Below are 21,942 nucleotides of genomic sequence, written 5' to 3'. Positions count from 1 at the left end.
TCGAGGTATAGAGAGTACAGTGATGATTTATCGGGACAATATAGACTGTACAGTGATGATTCATTGGGACAGAGATAGTGTACAGCGATGATTCATCGGGATAGACAGAGTTTACAGAACTGATTCATTGGACAGAGAGGGTGTGCAGAGATGATTCATCGGGTTAATACAGAGAGTACAGTGAAGATTCATTGGGTTAGAGGGAGTGCACAGTGATGATTCATCGGGATAGAGAGAGTGTAGTGATGATTCATTGGGACAGAGATAGTGTACAGTGATGATTAATCAGGATATAGAGTGTACAGAGCCGATTCATCAGGATAGAGAGAGTGCACAGTGAGGATTTATCGGGATAGACAGAGTGTACAGATATGATTCATCTAGATAGAGATAGTGTACAGTGATGATTCGTTCAGATAGAGACACAGTGTAGTGATGATTCATCGGGATAGGCAGGGTGAACAGTGATGATTCATCGGGATAGAGATAGTGTACAGTGATGATTCATAGGAATAGAAAGAGTGTACAGTGGTGATTGATTTGAAAAGAGAGTGTATAGTGATGATTCATTGGGCTAGAGTGTGTACAGTGATGATTCATTGGGCTAGAGTGTGTACAGTGATGATTCATTGGGCTATGAGGGTGTACAGTGATGATTCATCGGGGTAGACAGAGTGTACAAAGATGATTCATTGGGATATAGAGAGTGTACAGTGATGATTGATCGGGATAGACAGAGTGTACAGTGATGATTCATCGCGATGGACAGAGTGTACAGTGATGATTTATCGCGATGGACAGAGTGTACAGTGATGATTGAACAGAGTGTGCAATAACGATCCATCGGAATAGATAGAGTTTACAGAGAAGATTAATCAGGATAGAGAAAGTGCACAGTGATGATTCATCGGTATAGACAGAATGCACAATGAGGAGTTATCTGCAATCCTATGACTCTATCTAAATGCATAGTTTTAAGGGGAATTTGAGATATGGACTTGCTTTCACGAAGGAGCCGGGACTAAAACATGTCAAGTTATACATTTATAGAAGGAGGCCATTCGGCCCATCGAGTTTGCATCGACCCATTTAAGCCCTCACTTCCACCCTAGCCTCATAACCCAATAACCCCTCTTCACCGTTTTTGGTCACTAAGTGCAATGTTATCATGGCCAATCCACCTATATAGGGTAGTGTTTTGCGTGTTCCCTAGAGTTTACATTGACGATCAAGAATTACTGATATAAATGATCACTGACACATGGAGGAGAGTGATTAGGATAAACGTCATGATAGAAAGGATTAATATAGCACAGGATATTATACCATTGTGAGTACTTGAAACTACGCCATTTTTTGTAGGAAACACATTAGCATACACGTTAATCTGACTGTGGCTGTCTTCACCATTTGAAACAGCTGTGGGAATGAGGTTATATCATCTCTAGTGCACTCTACATTGCACACTGAGCTATTGGTAATTAAATCTGAATGGACTAAACCACACAGAAACACATACAATTGTCTAAGGTTGTATTCCATGGAAATTGGCTTTTTATCAAACAAGCTCATCTCAAAGCAAAACCTGCTTGATAACAATCACCAAAGAGCAGTCACAGCTGCATTTCCTCCTATTTTCGGGATGCAATCCTGTTGAAGGATTCTAACCAATTTAGCAGACATATAGGACGTATCAGTAATCAGATAACCAAGTAGTTCACCTTTCCCCCTTTTGTTTTCTTCTGCTTTAACCCATAGGTGTATTCAGAAGCTCGTCCATAAAGCACAGTTGTCAGAAACCTGTTCTCATTGTTTGGAACTGGTTTTCTCCACAATGCATACCAGGTTCGCCTGCATTCCTGCACTATGAAGTTGGCCACCTCTGCCTCCTTCGATGGCTTCTCATGGACGACCTGCCTCATGTCTCCATATGACAGAATGACCACCGATTCTAAGAGGTTTATCAGAATACACTGCATAATGAAGAGAAAGGATGCCAGGTAGAAACCACCAATAATCTTGTTGTAGGGGAATTCTGTGTCTTTAAAGTCTCCTATGTGATAGGACACAATAGTCTGGGTTGCATGGATCATGGAATTGAAATTATTGTCAAATTGACCAAACAGCAGGTAGCCGAAAGATATGAAAATAAGGCAGTACACTGTCATTATCAGAGCTAAAGAGCAGATAGCAGGGAAACTGTCAGAAATGGCCCTCTGAGCTAAACGCACATCATACAGGATGCGGGTGTACCTGAGAAACCTCAATATGGCCACAAAAATGAGGAATGTAACATTGAACCTGAGTAGTTGATCCAAGGCAGCCATGACATGAAAAGCAGTTAAGGTGTTTGGGTGTTTCTTGTAGAACTCCAGAATTTCCCGTGATAAGATAAACTTGGCGATGTAAAGGACGATGGTCACCAGCAGCAGCATCGTCATCAGCAAACTGACAATGTTCCTGGGCCTCTGGAAGTACATATAACCTTTCTGCTTTACTTTATGACACTCGTCCATGACAAACAGGATGAACATAATAAGGACGAGGACACTGAGGAAGATCCAGTTTGTTTCACCCCTATTGAAGAGCCTGAGGGTGAAGGGTTTCACCACCAACTTCTTGTTGATCACACCAAGTGGGGCTGTCTCCAAAATCAAGGAGATGGCACTGAATATGTCAACATTTGCATTGTAAATGGTGGTTTCAATAATGATAGCCCAAGTGCTCCTGTCAATCCAGCTTTCATTCTGGAGGGCCAGAAGTCTCAATCTTGAACTCTGCAAGTCTATGGGGGAGAAATATAGGGAGTAGCCCCCCTGTGGGTAGACATTATATAACCCCCGTGAGTGGTACAACCAAGGGGAATCTATATCCTCATGCACCCATCCGGTGTAATTTAAGGGGTGACTCACCGGGACACTTCCAATAGGCTTCTGCCAGGAGCCACTGTAATTCCTGGTGTCCTTCTTGTGAACATCAAACAAGGGTCGGCAGCGCAGCTTGCTCAGAACGTTTGACAGGGCGTTGGACATCCAAGAACAATTTACCGCTGCTAATTCCGACCTTAACTGGCGCATCCTTGGCAGGCCCAGGATTATGGAGCTGGTGTCAGTCAGAAAGGCCGGTTTTGCGTTTTCATGAATCAGGGGGAGGAAAGTGAGGGCCATCCACGTGTAGAACTCCTGCACAGTATTAATCTGCTTCAGGTTGTCGGTGAACTTTTCCCGAATTATGCAGTTGTAAAAATAAGCATTGTTGTAGTCTGGGGTGCATAGCAAGTACAGTAAGAGTGCAAGCAAAACCAGGTGTAACAGGAATCCCTTGCAAAACACAAACGCCTGAAGTCTGATTAATCCTTTCCTCCTGGCCAATATTAGTTCATCACCCTCCAGTGGCCTGTATGGCTTCCTCACCTGGTACTCCGACTGGAGACAGGCAGGATCCGGCTCAGGGTAATTCTTTGGAAGGTCATCGATACTAACCTCCAACACCTGAATCCCTGTGGACCAGTACAAATCCCGAGGACGTCTCCGTCTTAAGGCAAAGAAGGCAGCAAAGAGTATGATCTTCAGAGGCTGTAACAGGAAGATACTCTGGATGAAAGAAATGGCAGAGGCGATAAGCCACAGCCAGGAGGTGTCGACACCGTAAGAAAGTCCATACAACACTATGAAGATTGCTGAAGAGGCTGATAACAGACAGATAAGGCACCAAGCAAAATACAATAGACAGCGAGACCAAATGTGGTGTGACTTGCTCGGACCTTTTTTCTGGGAGGGTTTGCCAGTTTTTCCTGATGTCTTCTTGTGTTTCCCAGGTCTATTTTGATGAAGCGACGCTTTCGGTTTGAACTTTAATGGCTTTAACTTTAACTTCTCCTCGCTCTGTTTCTCCACATTCTCCTCGCTGTTAATCTGATCCGCCTCCGACTCTGGGATTATACAGTTATTTTTGCTTTTTGTCAAGGGAGTCTGGATGGTCTCCAAACCCGCTACATAGGACAGAAAGTTGTAACGGTCGTCATCTGGGTGTGTGGCTGCCTTGGGACTTCCTTCGCCCTCACTGGCCTGATCATCCGGCTGGTACCAGGCCTTCAACCTCTCCCTCAAGCTATTTGGCTTCTTGTCGGGATTCCTAGATAAATGGCTAACATCTGCTTGGTTTGCGCCAAGCTCTGGGCCTCCTTTTATTCTTAAAGAGGTGTCTTTCCTCTGTGCATATGTAAACAGAGTGGATATTAACAACTCCACTGGCACCATTACCAATGCGCTTTCAACGCCAACCGAAAAAGACCTCTGCAGTTTCCGTAAATAGTTTTCCTCTTCCTTTTTTCGGAACAGCATAAGACTGAGCAGCAGACTAGACAACAACATAGCCAAACAGCAGGACAGTCTCTGAATCCTGGTGAAGGATTGGTCAACATCATAGGCAAAGACAGAGAACCACAAGTGTTCTCTCTCGATGTTGCTGGACGTTTCAATGAAGAAGACATCCTGCCTCCTGAGCAGGGCATGGGGGTCAGTGAGGGGCAAGCTCCTGTGTAAGAGGCCAGCTCCTTTCCTGGTACTGAACCACTTCCGGCAGAAGAAATGCCAGGTGTGTGAGTGTCGGACATTTTGCACCTTCACCCTACTGAGGTACCAGGAGGGCGAGAGCCCCACATTATTGTGCCACAGCTGGATGAGCAGCAGGTCTCCGAGTTCAATTTTGGTGGTCAGTAGGAAGGTGTCGACACTGTTCCTTCTGAAGGTCTTGTGGTCGGGATGACGGAGAAGGTGAACTTCACTCTCGGCCAAGGTTCCCTTCAATGTCATGAACACATCTGCAGTTGTCCCAGCATCTAAGCGGCCCCCTGTGTAAAAGGTCACCAGGTAGCAAGCAGTATCGCAGGGGTCATTGTCAGGGAGAATGATGACCCTTTTCATGTCCTTTTCTCGCTTTTTACACGATCTCCAGAGCAGAATGAAGTAGATGAAAAATATGATCAGAACGGCGATCAGAGTCACCAGGTTTGTGGGTAAGGTCTGGACCAGTTCTTCAATTTCCAGCAGGTCAATGATATCGGGCAAGACCAGAACACTGCCAGTCAGGAACCAGGGCATCTTGCTGTCCACGGCCCTCTTGACGGTCTGACTACCCAAACCCTTGCAGATACAGTGTAATCTCTTGCTGTTTGTCAGAGGACCTGCTGTGCAGGCTGAAGTGCCCCAAGTGTCCGAATTCCCTTGGAAAGTCAGACAGCTCGCAATAAATACAGATACATTGAGCCCAGCCTGAACGACCAGCTGAGGTCTCAGGTACTCCGTCTCAACAGCGACAGTGATGTATCTGCTGCCTCTGCCGTCGGTTGTATTCTTCTGAAAGAATTTGGTTGAAATCCAAATGATGTAAGGGTCGGGAACATGGTGTCCTTTATTTGGAGGTTGACTCGGATTGCACTCTGGAACTGAATGTTTCTGAACTAGCCTATCAGTCCCCTTCCCCGAGTAGATGCTAACTATGAAGATGAGGTCCAGCTGGGTCACCAGCAGCTGCAGTAAGACCTGTTGAGCGAAGGTGGAGCTCATTGTCACCGTGAACTTGCCTATGACCACATCAATTCTATTGGGATCGATGGCCAATTTGATGGGTTGGGCGGACAAAATGTCCCTCCTGACCATAAATGACTCAATTCGCGCGGGGACCAGGTTGTGGACACTTCCATTATGATCGTGGATGTTCATGTGGAAGCTGCTGACATCTGTAGCTATGTGAGATGAGCCCCCAAGCCAAGGCAAAGGATTCTCTTCATATTTGTGCAATACGGAGGTGACAGGCTGGGTGTCTCCGCCAGACTTGCCAATGGTTGGGTAAAGGCAGCTGGTACAATCTGGGTCAGAGGAATAGGAGGCCTCGAAGTTGCGTTTGACTGTTTTTTTCACAGTTATTTCCCACTGCCTGGTCTGCAGCAAAGTATCCCTTTGCTCTGGGACTTTACTATGAGACACCGAGTCTGTCAAAGCTTTCAACATGGGGAAGATGTTGACTGTCACCATTTGCTGGTTTGTGGTGAGTGGGATCCCTTCCTCCGTGCCCCGGGCTGGGAACTGAGAGGAAAAGGCTGCCATTATATTGGAGGCTGCGGTCAGGATGCTGCATGATAACTGCTCGGTGCTCTCAGAGGGGATCGCCGCCTCACTCGTGTAGTTGAGCAGAACAGAGGTAAGTTCCCGGAGCTTTCTGACAGCTAGACTCTGGGCCTCTTGGTTGACTTCGTCCGGTTTCTGCGCTGCTTCAAAGATTGTGGCTGAGATTTGATTGATCAGTTTGGGGGATTTGACTGGAATGCTGGAAGAGATGTTGATGAGAGATTCTCGGAGCTTGCTGACCCTGGCTTTCTCTACACCAGTGAAAGAGTTACTGTTCAGCTCGGCAGCCACCCCGTACAGCAGCTGGTTTGCTTCCAGGTAGTCAGTCTCATGCAGCAGGGTTGTCAAAGGCGCATTCTCTCCTTCGACAAAGCCTGACAGCTGATTCACCAGAGTCCTCTGGCCCAGGTCAGCTGGGAGGTCGTACACTTTCACCTTCAGGTTCACCTGCACATAGGCACCATGGGTATCAAACACTTGGACTACAATAATCAGGAGGTGCTGGTCCCACTTGCTACCCACCGGTAAGTGAAAGGGTGGAGACTCGGGATTGAATCCAAAATATACGATGGTCCCCAGAAGGCTGTTCTTCAGACTGTCAATGCTACTTGTTGGGTAGAAGGTTTTTGCAATCACTTTATAACTGAGGGGACGATCATTGTCCTCGAAATTCGTACATGTCACTGTGAATTTGGTCTGAAGAGCCCAGCCTTCTTTGGGAGTTACAACACAGCGGCCCGCCCTCGGAGGGGAGTTGATGTAGAAGTGATACCTGTTGACGCTGTGAGCACCACTCGGAACAGTTACTCTCAGTTCAAAATTGTACCAGCCGTCGATTAGGTGTACAAAGGACATGGGGTTGGCCGACATGTAAGACAAAGTGTTGCCAGTGGAACTATCAGATTGCCAGTCAACAATGATTTCAGAAACAGCACTCCCTGAAAGCAGGGTCCAATGGTACCTGATCTGACTGGGCCTCAGACAATTTGAGCAACTGCCGTTCAGGATGAGGCGATCTGTTGGATTAAGGGTTTTCCGGCAGTTCTCTATGCAACTTATTAACACCTGCGGCACAAACCCAGCCTCCACCGAGATGGTTTGGTCAAAGTAACTGCTTCTTGTGTCTTTCTGGACCACCAGGCGGAAGTAAAAGTCTTTTTTGACAATCAACATGTGTGAGGGGATGAGCAGGGTGTCAGGTACAGCCGAGTCCCACCTCAACTGTGGGTTTCCAGGGTGACAGTAAGTGTTTGCCGACATGTTGGTGCTGCTGTAGTCGGAGAATTGCATGGTGCAGTACCAAGTGAAGTTGAGTCCAAGGTGCGGATTGGGCGAGTCAGGGTCGGCACTCATTGAAGCATCCAATGTGATGGCGTCCTCCCAACTAACGGTCCTGTAGGAGCCCCCGGTGATCAGCGCCACCAGCTCACTCCTGGTTACCTGGACCACGGCTTGGTATGAATTGTTGAGACTGGGCAGAGTGGGGTCTGATGTGGACATGGTCACATTGAGGACAAAGAGGTAGATGCCATAGTGCAGGCTAAAGGCAGGGAGGAGCAGGGTAGCTGTGCTGGTCTGAATATTAGTCGGGAGGGACACACTCTGGTTCAGGTCCGGTTGTGCATTTACATCGACAATTTCATAAACCTTCCAGGAGACAGTGACTGAGGTAATACGGTCGCAATGCAGTCCTGAATTCCCGTAAAGACTGAGAGGGGAGCCTCTGGGCGTGCGGATGCTGCTTTCTGGGGGAGGTGGCTGCTCTATGGTAGGCAGGGGCAGTCGGCAGCGAGCCAGGTCACAGAACACAACCGAGTCCAAAGAAGTGACGCTGTAAGTCCCCACACTGGCCTTGAGGCTGAAGGTCAGCTCACCACCCTCTAAGCAAGTCAAACTGGTCAGGAAGCCGGAATATTGGTTGGGGTTGAAAGTCAGTTGGACCCCCGGAATGTAGTTGGGTGCATTGGTAACCTTCTGTTTGTAGCTGAAAATCTGGACTGCGGTGCCCCCCGTCAGCTCAAAGAGCCAGGCACACTGCATGATAGGGTGCTGCAGGGGAATAAACCAAACCAAATTCACTGGCAGACCAACATCAACCGGACTACTGTTAAACAGGGAGACACTGACACTCATATCCTCTAAGGAATTGTAAACGGTTCCTTTTCGGTTCAGGTAGAGTTGGATGGTGAGGATATACTCATCGGGGCTGGTGTAATCTATTTGGAAAAGGTGGCTCACTTCAGGAGCCCGGAACAGAAAGAAGTGCCGATGGCTGCCAACCGGGGTGTCTACCTTTGAATAGTAGAGCTGGTTGTCCGAGTTGACATAATAGAAAGCTGTTCCTGACATAGTGGCATCGGGCGTCAGAGAGACCTGCTGGCCGCGATTGACGAAGCGGACAGCCCCCTGGTGAAAGGTGATGGTGGCCGGGGGAGTGCGCATAGAAATCCGACCCACCTTCAGCAGAAACTGTGCGATGCACTCCTTCCTCCGAGGCCAGTGACAGGGACAGAGGTTACTCTCGGTGGCGTTGAGGTGATAGTTGGAGGTCCAGGTGAGCTGGCCCCCTGGCCTGGCACCCAGCTGATAGGTGAGGAAGCCATCCTGGGCCCACAGATGGGTGGAAAGGACCAGACTCACCCCGCGGTGAATGGTGGACGATCTGCTGCTGAGGAGATGCAACATTAACGGCTGCACGTGGATGGAGACTGTGAGAGTGGCGAGGGTGCCATTGATCAGATCCAGCTCACAGGAATACTTGCCAACCTGAGGATATTGCACCTTGAAGACGTAATGAAAATGGTTGGAGCATTCCGCTTCCTTGCCCGGTGGGTAGCTTCCCCTGCTGATACTGGCCACCTGGCTGCTGGGTATGGTGGCAGCCTGAGGTATGCCACCAGGGCAGTTCAGCTTGTAGGCCCAGGTTACACTGTTCAGATTGGCACACCAGGCCAACATCAGGTCTTGCAAAATGACCACAGTCTGGCTTGGGTTGAGAATGAAGAAGTGCACCCTGAGCTGGCTGGCAGTGATGATCACTTCGTGGAACTGGCAGGTGGGGCAGGCAGCAGAGTTATACACCAGGGTGATGGCAGAATTGGGAGTAACTCTGCCCAGGTTCTGTGTCCCTGCCCACTGTACGGTGCTGGCTACCAGATGCATGTCGATGAACCATGTGATGAAAGGGGGAGCATTGGTGGTGTCGGTATCAGCGGTGGGTCGGAAGGCCACCTTGAAAGGGCGATGCCACAAGCAGGTATACCTCAACCTCGAGTCCTGACTGTGCCTCACACCAAAAGGACAATCCACCAGAATAGGGGGAACAGGAAGGGCCAGAGCGGCCGACAGCCCACAGCACAGCCACAGATATAACATGGCAGCGGGGCACGGCCGGTTTCAACCATCAGCGGTAACCGTTTGAAAGGAACTGTCAGCCCAACCGACACTGTGACACAACAACCCCGGAATCCAGGCTGGAACACCCGGAGGGAGGGAACAACAGGCCCCGTTCTGCTGGAAGCCAGTGGACAAAAACCAACACAGCGAAAACACATACAGAAATAGTCACTGAGAAACACAGAAAAAACTCACCCAGATAGACCCACACAGAGAAACACACAGAACAAACTCACCCAGACAGACCCACCCTGAGAAACACACAGAACAAACTCACACAGATAGACCCACACAGAGAAAAACCCAGAACAAACTCACCTAGATGGACTCACCCTGAGAAACACCCACAACAAACTCACCCAGATAGACCCACACAGAGAAAAACCCAGAACAAACTCACCTAGATGGACTCACCCTGAGAAACACCCACAACAAACTCACCCAGATAGACACACACAGAGAAACACACAGAACAAACTCACCCAGACAGACCCACCCTGAGAAACACACAGAACAAACTCACCAAGATGGACTCACCCTGTGAAACACACAGAAAAAACTCACCCAGACAGACCCACACAGAGAAACACACAGAACAAACTCACACAGATAGACCAACCCTGAGAAACACACAGAACAAACTCACCCAGACAGACCCACCCACAGAAACACACAGAACAAACTCACCCACACAGACCCACACACAGAGACACACAGAAAAACTCACCCAAATAGACACACCCTGAGAAACACACAGAACAAACTCACCAAGATGGACTCACCCTGTGAAACACACAGAACAAACTCACCCAGACAGACCCACACACAGAAACACACAGAACAAACTCACCCAGACAGACCCACCCTGAGAAACACCCAGAACAAACTCACCTAGATGGACCCACCCTGAGAAACACACAGAACAAACTTGCCCAGAGAGATCCACCCTGAGAAACACACAGAACAAACTCACCCAGACAGACCCACACACAGAAACACACCGAACAAACGCACCCAGACAGACCCACACACAGAAACACACAGAACAACTCACCCAGATAGACACACCCTGAGAAACACACAGAACAAACTCACCCAGACAGACCCACCCTGAGAAACACACAGAACAAACTCACCCAGACAGACCCACCCTGAGAAACACACAGAACAAACTCACCCAGACAGACCCACACAGAGAAACACACAGAACAAACTCACCGAGACAGACCCACACAGAGAAACACACAGAACAAACTCACCCAGACAGACCCACCCTGAGAAACACACAGAACAAACTCACCCAGACAGACCCACACAGAGAAACACACAGAACAAACTCACCCAGATAGACCCACACACAGAGAAACACACAGAACAAACTCACCCAGATAGACCCACACAGAGAAACACACAGAACAAACTCACCCAGACAGACCCACCCTGAGAAACACACAGAACAAACTCACCCAGACAGACCCACCCTGAGAAACACACAGAACAAACACACCCAGACAGACCCACCCTGAGAAACACACAGAACAAACTCACCCAGACAGACCCACCCTGAGAAACACACAGAACAAACTCACCCAGACAGACACACCCTTAGAAACACACAGAACAAACTCACCCAGCCAGAACCACACACAGAACCACACAGAACAACTCACCCAGATAGACACACCCTGAGAAACACCCAGAACAAACTCACCCAGACAGACCCACCCTGAGAAACACACAGAACAAACTCACCCAGACAGACCCACACAGAGAAACACACAGAACAAACTCACCCAGACAGACCCACACAGAGAAACACACAGAACAAACTCACCCAGACAGACCCACCCTGAGAAACACACAGAACAAACTCACCCAGACAGACCCACACAGAGAAACACACAGAACAAACTCACCCAGATAGACCCACACACAGAGAAACACACAGAACAAACTCACCCAGATAGACCCACACAGAGAAACACACAGAACAAACTCACCCAGACAGACCCACCCTGAGAAACACACAGAACAAACTCACCCAGACAGACCCACCCTGAGAAACACACAGAACAAACTCACCCAGACAGACCCACCCTGAGAAACACACAGAACAAACTCACCCAGACAGACACACCCTTAGAAACACACAGAACAAACTCACCCAGCCAGAACCACACACAGAACCACACAGAACAACTCACCCAGATAGACACACCCTGAGAAACACCCAGAACAAACTCATGCAGATAGACCAACACAGAGAAACACACGGAACAAACTTACACAGGTAGACCCACTCTGAGAAACACAGAACAAACTCACCCAGACAGACCCACCCTGAGAAACACCCTAACAAACTCACCCAGATAGACCCACACAGAGTAACACACAGAACAAACTCACCCAGACAGACCCACTCACAGAAACACACAGAACTAACTCACCCAGACAGAACCACCCTGAGAAACACACAAAACAAACTCACCCAGACAGACCCACCCTGAGAAACACACAGAACAAACTCACCCAGACAGACCCACCCTGAGACACACACTGAACAAACTCACCCACACAGACCCACACACAGAGACACACAGAAAAACTCACCCAAATAGACACACCCTGAGAAACACACAGAACAAACTCACCCAGATAGACCCACACAGAGAAACACACAGAACAAACTCACCCAGATAGACCCACCCTGAGAAACACCCAGAACAAACTCACCCAGACAGACCCACACACAGAGACACACAGAACAAACTCACCCAGACAGACCCACACACAGAAACACACAGAACAAACTCACCCAGACAGACCCACCCTGAGAAAGACACAAAACAAACTCACCCAGACAGACCCACACACAGAAACACACAGAACAAACTCACCCACACAGACCCACACACAGAGACACACAGAAAAACTCACCCAAATAGACACACCCTGAGAAACACACAGAACAAACTCACCCAGATAGACCCACACAGAGAAACACACAGAACAAACTCACCCAGATAGACCCACACACAGAAACACACAGAACAAACTCACCCAGACAGACCCACCCTGAGAAACACACAGAACAAACTCACCCAGACAGACCCACCCTGAGACACACACTGAACAAACTCACCCAGATAGACCCACACAGAGAAACACACAGAACAAACTCACCCAGACAGACCCACACAGAGAAACACACAGAACAAACTCACCCAGATAGACCCACACAGAGAAACACACAGAACAAACTCACCCACACAGAACCACACACAGAGACACACAGAAAAACTCACCCAAATAGACACACCCTGAGAAACACACAGAACAAACTCACCCAGATAGACCCACACAGAGAAACACACAGAACAAACTCACCCAGATAGACCCACACAGAGAAACACACAGAACAAACTCACCCAGATAGACCCACACAGAGAAACACACAGAACAAACTCACCCAGACAGACCCACACACAGAAACACACAGAACAAACTCACCCAGACAGACCCACACACAGAAACACACCGAACAAACGCACCCAGACAGACCCACACACAGAAACACACAGAACAACTCACCCAGATAGACACACCCTGAGAAACACACAGAACAAACTCACCCAGACAGACCCACCCTGAGAAACACACAGAACAAACTCACCCAGACAGACCCACCCTGAGAAACACACAGAACAAACTCACCCAGACAGACCCACACAGAGAAACACACAGAACAAACTCACCGAGACAGACCCACACAGAGAAACACACAGAACAAACTCACCCAGACAGACCCACCCTGAGAAACACACAGAACAAACTCACCCAGACAGACCCACACAGAGAAACACACAGAACAAACTCACCCAGATAGACCCACACACAGAGAAACACACAGAACAAACTCACCCAGATAGACCCACACAGAGAAACACACAGAACAAACTCACCCAGACAGACCCACCCTGAGAAACACACAGAACAAACTCACCCAGACAGACCCACCCTGAGAAACACACAGAACAAACACACCCAGACAGACCCACCCTGAGAAACACACAGAACAAACTCACCCAGACAGACCCACCCTGAGAAACACACAGAACAAACTCACCCAGACAGACACACCCTTAGAAACACACAGAACAAACTCACCCAGCCAGAACCACACACAGAACCACACAGAACAACTCACCCAGATAGACACACCCTGAGAAACACCCAGAACAAACTCACCCAGACAGACCCACCCTGAGAAACACACAGAACAAACTCACCCAGACAGACCCACACAGAGAAACACACAGAACAAACTCACCCAGACAGACCCACACAGAGAAACACACAGAACAAACTCACCCAGACAGACCCACCCTGAGAAACACACAGAACAAACTCACCCAGACAGACCCACACAGAGAAACACACAGAACAAACTCACCCAGATAGACCCACACACAGAGAAACACACAGAACAAACTCACCCAGATAGACCCACACAGAGAAACACACAGAACAAACTCACCCAGACAGACCCACCCTGAGAAACACACAGAACAAACTCACCCAGACAGACCCACCCTGAGAAACACACAGAACAAACTCACCCAGACAGACCCACCCTGAGAAACACACAGAACAAACTCACCCAGACAGACACACCCTTAGAAACACACAGAACAAACTCACCCAGCCAGAACCACACACAGAACCACACAGAACAACTCACCCAGATAGACACACCCTGAGAAACACCCAGAACAAACTCATGCAGATAGACCAACACAGAGAAACACACGGAACAAACTTACACAGGTAGACCCACTCTGAGAAACACAGAACAAACTCACCCAGACAGACCCACCCTGAGAAACACCCTAACAAACTCACCCAGATAGACCCACACAGAGTAACACACAGAACAAACTCACCCAGACAGACCCACTCACAGAAACACACAGAACTAACTCACCCAGACAGAACCACCCTGAGAAACACACAAAACAAACTCACCCAGACAGACCCACCCTGAGAAACACACAGAACAAACTCACCCAGACAGACCCACCCTGAGACACACACTGAACAAACTCACCCACACAGACCCACACACAGAGACACACAGAAAAACTCACCCAAATAGACACACCCTGAGAAACACACAGAACAAACTCACCCAGATAGACCCACACAGAGAAACACACAGAACAAACTCACCCAGATAGACCCACCCTGAGAAACACCCAGAACAAACTCACCCAGACAGACCCACACACAGAGACACACAGAACAAACTCACCCAGACAGACCCACACACAGAAACACACAGAACAAACTCACCCAGACAGACCCACCCTGAGAAAGACACAAAACAAACTCACCCAGACAGACCCACACACAGAAACACACAGAACAAACTCACCCACACAGACCCACACACAGAGACACACAGAAAAACTCACCCAAATAGACACACCCTGAGAAACACACAGAACAAACTCACCCAGATAGACCCACACAGAGAAACACACAGAACAAACTCACCCAGATAGACCCACACACAGAAACACACAGAACAAACTCACCCAGACAGACCCACCCTGAGAGACACACAGAACAAACTCACCCAGACAGACCCACCCTGAGACACACACTGAACAAACTCACCCAGATAGACCCACACAGAGAAACACACAGAACAAACTCACCCAGACAGACCCACACAGAGAAACACACAGAACAAACTCACCCAGATAGACCCACACAGAGAAACACACAGAACAAACTCACCCACACAGAACCACACACAGAGACACACAGAAAAACTCACCCAAATAGACACACCCTGAGAAACACACAGAACAAACTCACCCAGATAGACCCACACAGAGAAACACACAGAACAAACTCACCCAGATAGACCCACACAGAGAAACACACAGAACAAACTCACCCAGATAGACCCACACAGAGAAACACACAGAACAAACTCACCCAGACAGACCCACACACAGAGACACACAGAACAAACTCACCCAGACAGACCCACACACAGAAACACACAGAACAAACTCACCCAGACAGACCCACCCTGAGAAAGAAACAAAACAAACTCACCCAGACAGACCCACACACAGAAACACACAGAACAAACTCACCCACACAGACCCACACACAGAGACACACAGAAAAACTCACCCAAATAGACACACCCTGAGAAACACACAGAACAAACTCACCCAGATAGACCCACACAGAGAAACACACAGAACAAACTCACCCAGATAGACCCACACAGAGAAACACACAGAACAAACTCACCCAGACAGACCCACACACAGAGACACACAGAACAAACTCACCCAGACAGACCCACACAGAGAAACACACAGAACAAACTCACCCAGACAGACCTACCCTGAGAAAGACACAAAACAAACTCACCCAGACAGACCCACACACAGAAACACACAGAACAAACTCACCCACACAGACCCACACACAGAGACACACAGAAAAACTCACCGAAATAGACACACCCTGAGAAACACACAGAACAAACTCACCCAGATAGACCCACACAGAGAAACACACAGAACAAACTCACCCAGATAGACCCACACACAGAAACACAAAGAACAAACTCACCCAGACAGACCCACCCTGAGAAACACACAGAACAAACTCACCCAGACAGACCCACCCTGAGAAACACACAGAACAAACTCACACAGACAGACCCACACAGAGAAACACACAGAACAAACTCACCCAGATAGACCCACACAGAGAAACACACAGAAAAAACTCCCCACGAAGACCCACCCTGAGAAACACACAGAACAAACTCACTCAGACAGACCCACACAGAGAAACACACAGAACAAACTCACCCAGACAGACCCACCCTGAGAAACACACAGAAAAAACTCACCCAGACAGACCCACCCTGAGACACACACTGAACAAACTCACCCAGATAGACCCACACAGAGAGACACACAGAACAAACTCACCCAGACAGACCCACACAGAGAAACACACAGAACAAACTCACCCAGACAGACCCACACAGAGAAACACACAGAACAAACTCACCCAGATAGACCCACACAGAGAAACACACAGATCAAACTCACCCAGATAGATCCACACAGAGAAACACACAGAACAAAGTCACCCAGATAGACCCACACAGAGAAACACACATATCAAACTCACCCAGATAGACCCACACAGAGAAACACACAGAACAAACTCACCCAGATAGACCCACCCTGAGAAACACACAGAACAAACTTACACAGACAGACCCACACAGAGAAACACACAGAACAAACTCACCCAGACAGACCCACCCTGAGAAACACACAGAACAAACTCACCCAGACAGACCCACCCTGAGAAACACACAGAACAAACTCACCCAGACAGACCCACACAGAGAAACACACAAAAGAAACTCACCCAGACAAACCCACCCTGAGAAACACACAGAACAAACTCACCCAGACAGACCCACACACAGAAACACACAGAACAAACTCACCCAGATAGACCCACACACAGAAACACACAGAACAAACTCACCCAGACAGACCCACACACAGAAACACACAGAACAAACTCACCCAGACTGACCCACCCTGATAAACACACAGAACAAACTCACCCAGACTGACCCACCCTTAGAAACACACAGAACAAACTCACCCAGATAGACCCACACAGAGAAACACACAGAACAAACTCACCCAGACAGACCCACACGCAGAAACACACGGAACAAACTCACCCAGACAGACCCACACAGAGAAACACACAGAACAAACTCACCCAGACAGACCCACACAGAGAAACACACAGAACAAACTCACCCAGACAGACCCACCCTGAGAAACACACAGAACAAACTCACCCAGACAGACCCACACAGAGAAACACACAGAACAAAGTCACCCTGACAAGGAGGTTTTAGAGAGGGTGCAGAAGAGATTGACCAGGATGTTGCCTGGTATGCAGGGTATTAGCTATGAGGTGTGGTTGCATAAACTCGGTTTGTTCTCACTGGAACGACGGAGGTTGAGGGTCGACCTGATAGAGGTCTACAAAATTATGAGGGGCATATACAGAGTGGATAGTCATAAGAACATAAGAACATAAGAACTAGGAACAGGAGTAGGCCATCTGGCCCCTCGAGCCTGCTCCGCCATTCAATTAGATCATGGCTGATCTTTTGTGGACTCAGCTCCACTTTCCGGCCCGAACACCATAACCCTTAATCCCTTTAATCTTCAAAATACTATCTATCTTTACCTTAAAAACATGTAATGAAGGAGCCTCAACTGCTTCACTGGGCAAGGAATTCCATAGATTCACAACCCTTTGGGTGAAGAAGTTCCTCCTAAACTCAGTCCTAAATCTACTTCCCCTTATTTTGAGGCTATGTCCCCTAGTTCTGCTTTCACCCGCCAGTGGAAACAACCTGCCCGCATCTATCCTATCTATCCCTTCATAATTTTAAATGTTTCTATAAGATCCGCCATCATCCTTCCAAATTCCAACGACTACAGTCCCAGACTACTCAACCTCTCTTCGCAATCCAGACCCTTCAGATCTGGGATTAACCTCGTGAATCTCCTCTGCACACCTTCCATTGCCGGTACGTCCTTTCTCAAGTAAGGAGACCAAAACTGAATACAATACTCCAGGTGTGGCCTCACTAACACCTTATACAATTACAACATAACCTCCCTAGTCTTAAACTCCACTCCTCTAGCAATGAAGGACAAAATTCTCTCAGGAACATGACGTTCCTTAATCCAATCAACTGTCGCTTGAAAGACTCCCACATGTCCGATGTTGATTTACCCTCCAACAGCCGCACCCAATCCAAATTCTTCAATTCCTGTCTAATGTTATCGTAATTTTCCTTTCCCCAGTTTAGCACCTTAACGTGAGGGCTACCCTCATCCCTGTCCAAAAGTACCCTATGGAATTGTGGTCACTATTCCCAAAATTGTCCTCTACTGAAACCTCAGCCACCTGCTCATTTCCCAATACCAGATCCAGTACTGCCCTTTCCCGAGTTGGACTATCTACATACTGCATCAAAAGCCTGCATCAAAAAGGCTTCCTGGATACACCTTTCAAAGTCTTCCTCATCCAAACCCCCAGCACTAAGTGAGTCTGTCAATATAGGGGAAATTAAAATTAAAATCCCCCACCACAACAACCCTGTTACTTTTGCACTTATCCAAAATCTCTCTACCTATCTGCTCCTGTAACTCTCACTGGCAGCTGGCTGTAATAAACCCCCACTTCAGGTGGTTCTCCTTCCACAAATCTGAAAAATAGGCTCTTTTCTCCTGAAAAAGCCCACTAACCAAGGAAAAACATCCCCACACCATTACCAACAATACACCGAGAGGAAAATGCCAAATAGCAGCCATTCCAGAGGCCTTGTGGAAACCAGGAACGGAAAAAGCCGAGACAAACAAACGACCGAGCCGGTCGGCGCACGAGGCGGCAAAATGCAGGTCTCGCCAGAGCGAGAGAGACAGGACCGCTGCGCAAGAAGCTCCCCCCACACCAAGGGATGGGTGGAGGATGTTTCTCTCAAGGGAATTGAGAGAACATCTGGAAGAGACAAAATCAGATATTCAAGCTGTGGTCAAGGGTGCGGTTGCGAAAGCTCTGGCGGCCATGCTGGTGGCTCTAAATAAGTCCAGGAAAATACAATCAAAGAACTGGAAAAAGCTGCAGCAGACCTGGGAGACCGATCGAAAGAGGTGGCAAGGCTGGACGTGATACAGGGAAGTTTGAAGGAGAAGGTCAAAGACCATGAGAATTAGTCGAGGCGTGAAAACCTACGGATCGTGGGCCTGCCGGAGGGGATCGAAGGTAGGAATCCCACGGACTATGTGGCCCAAATGCTCGACAACTTGGTGGGAAGGGATAGCTTCCCCATCCCACTAGAAATCGGCAGAGCGAACCTGTCACTTCGTCCAAAGCCCAAAGCCAGGGAACAGTTTAGGCTGATAATCGCCAAAATGCACCAGTACCAGGACTGGGAACGAATCCTGCGCTGGGAGAGAAAGCTAAGAGCAGTAACTGGGAAGGTTACCGGATTCGGATCTACCAGGGCATTGGAGCTGACCTGACCAAGTGCCGGGCAGAATTTAACAGGGCGAAGGCTGCACTGTGTAGAAACGCATAATGTTTGGGATGCTCTACCCAGCCAAGCTCTGGGCCACATTCTAAGGCAGAGATCCCTGCGGATGTGGACAAGTTAATCTCGAAGAACGGACTAAAGAACTGGCAGCAGGGACAGCGATGAGGAACTCATAGGAAGAGACTTTTATTTTTTACTTTCTACTTTCTGAATTACCAACTGTAAACCACCATGTCGATCACTTTGCACGGGATTGTACTGCCTTGTCCTGGGGACAAGAGAGGAAAGAGAGGAAGGTAAGAATGAGAGCAGCAGAGCGCAGAAGAAGGTGAAGTTAATGGCAGACAAGACGCTCAGGGAACTGATGATGAGAGGATGCACAATTATCCCCTGGAAGGGGCCACCACACTAGCGGGGTAGTTAGCACCAGGAAGCAGGCAGGAGAGGCTCAGGCACATCTCCCGCAAGGGGGAAAGCACCTGGTGAGGAGGGGTAAGGGCAGACATCGGTACCAGGGGGATGACCAGGGAAAAGATACAGAGAGAAGGGAAAAGGGAGGTGGCAACCAGGGGATTGGGGTCGGGGGAGGGGGGGAAAGGAGATGTGTGGGAGTTGGGAGAGAAGAAAACACCATAAGGGGAATACTGGTAAATGAGGAGTGAGGGCTTTAAGCTGGCTACAAGTCACACATAGCAACTTGGAACAAAATGGCGCTGCAAACAGCACTTTGGCGAGTCCCTGGGCAAAGGGAAACCCCGGAGTGCATTGGGCTCACCCACATGGCGTCCACATAGCTGGCGGCCACATTGGCTGGAGCCTGAACAAAGGGAAACCCTGGAGCGCAGGGACCCAACCTTATACGGACAACCGTGACCGTGGCCACCTTGGACGACCCCCTAACAAAGGGAAACCCAGGAGTGCAGTGGTGTGTCCACCAGGTTAGTATGGTTGATCCCACAGGTTGAAACCCCCCATCAGGATAGTCACCTGGAACTTTAGGGGACTTAACGGCCCAGTAAAAAGATCCAGAGTCTTCGCCCACCTGAAAAGTTTGAAAGCTGACATAATCTTACTCCAAGAGACGCCCCTGAGAGAGAAGGTCTGATTGTGGGTAAGAAAGGGCCGGGTGGAGACTTCCGGTGACGGCAGGCTGGAGGCAGCCGCACGCTGGAGGGCTCCCATTGGGAATAGCATTTTCGGGGTTTTAATGCCCGGTCCCAGGGCCAACGGAGGCTGAAAAAGTTGTAGGAAGGCACAAGGAGGAGAAATGTTTAAGTTTGGGAAAAAACGGCCGTGAAAAAGGGGGTTAACGGTAGTCTGCCGGGGAGTGAAAAAGTCAACGCAGGAACTGTAAGGAAAGCGGAGGCTGGAGCACCAGGGGAGGCCGCATCGCTCACAGCAGAAGAAATTACCACGGTGATGGCCGTGGAACTTGAAAAACAGTTCACAAAGCTCATGGAAGCAATGAAGAAGAAGATAGGGATGGTATTGAAAGTGCTGGTGGGGGAGGCAATTGCCCCGGTGAGGACGGCGGTATCAAGCGCAGTAGCGGAGGTGCGGGTGCAAGGTGAGACATTGAAGGAAGTGGAAGAGGCATTATCGCAGCACAGTGATCAACTCACCTCGATGGGGAAGGAGCTGCAGAGGGTGATAGAGACCAACAAGGGGCTGCGAGCCAAAATGGAAGACCTGGAAAACAGATCCATGCGGCAGAATCTGAGGATTCTGGTTCTGCCCGAAGGGGTGGAAGGCCCGAGGCTGACGGACTATTTTGCCACGACGTTGGCGGAGCTATTGGGGGAGGGGGAAGATCCCTCTCGATACGAACTCGTGCTCAAGGTGGAGGTGGAGACTATACCAAAGGCGAGTGAGTCGCCAAGAGTAGTAACTGTGTGTTTCCGTAGGTACAGCGTAAAGGAGAAGGTCCTGTGCTGGGAAAAGCAGAAGCAGGTGATGGTGGTGCTGGAGCTGGTATACGTATATACCAGGACTTTACGGTGGAGCTGGCGAGGAGGCGGGCTGCCTTCAGCCGGGTGAAGAATGCACTGTACATCAGCAAGGTGCAGTGCGGCTTTGTATATCCAGCTAAGTTGAGGGTGCCCTACAAATCCAAGGACTTTTATTTTGGGACGGCGGAGGCGGCGGATGGGTTTGCGAAGGCAGAAGGACTGTGGCTGAATTGAGAAATGTCTCACCTAGCCTCATGTAACTTTATTTTTTCACTTGGAACAT

The 21,942-nt window shown here is 48.9% G+C and overlaps 1 protein-coding gene across 1 annotated transcript; it reads right to left on the bottom strand.

The window, feature by feature from the left end:
* Window positions 1-1,117: 1,117 nt before the first annotated feature.
* Window positions 1,118-9,504, bottom strand: LOC119955211 (polycystic kidney disease and receptor for egg jelly-related protein-like). The gene has a single exon (XM_038781225.1). The coding sequence runs from the start codon at window positions 9,501-9,503 to the stop codon at window positions 1,701-1,703; it is 7,803 nt and encodes a 2,600-aa protein (XP_038637153.1). The 5' UTR covers window position 9,504; the 3' UTR covers window positions 1,118-1,700.
* Window positions 9,505-21,942: the final 12,438 nt, after the last annotated feature.

Source organism: Scyliorhinus canicula, chromosome 20 (assembly GCF_902713615.1).
Source record: "Scyliorhinus canicula chromosome 20, sScyCan1.1, whole genome shotgun sequence".
In the NCBI taxonomy this organism is placed as follows: Eukaryota; Metazoa; Chordata; class Chondrichthyes; order Carcharhiniformes; family Scyliorhinidae; genus Scyliorhinus; species Scyliorhinus canicula.
The sequence above is the reverse complement of the archived record's forward strand: the minus strand, read 5'-3'. Positions and strand labels throughout refer to the sequence as shown.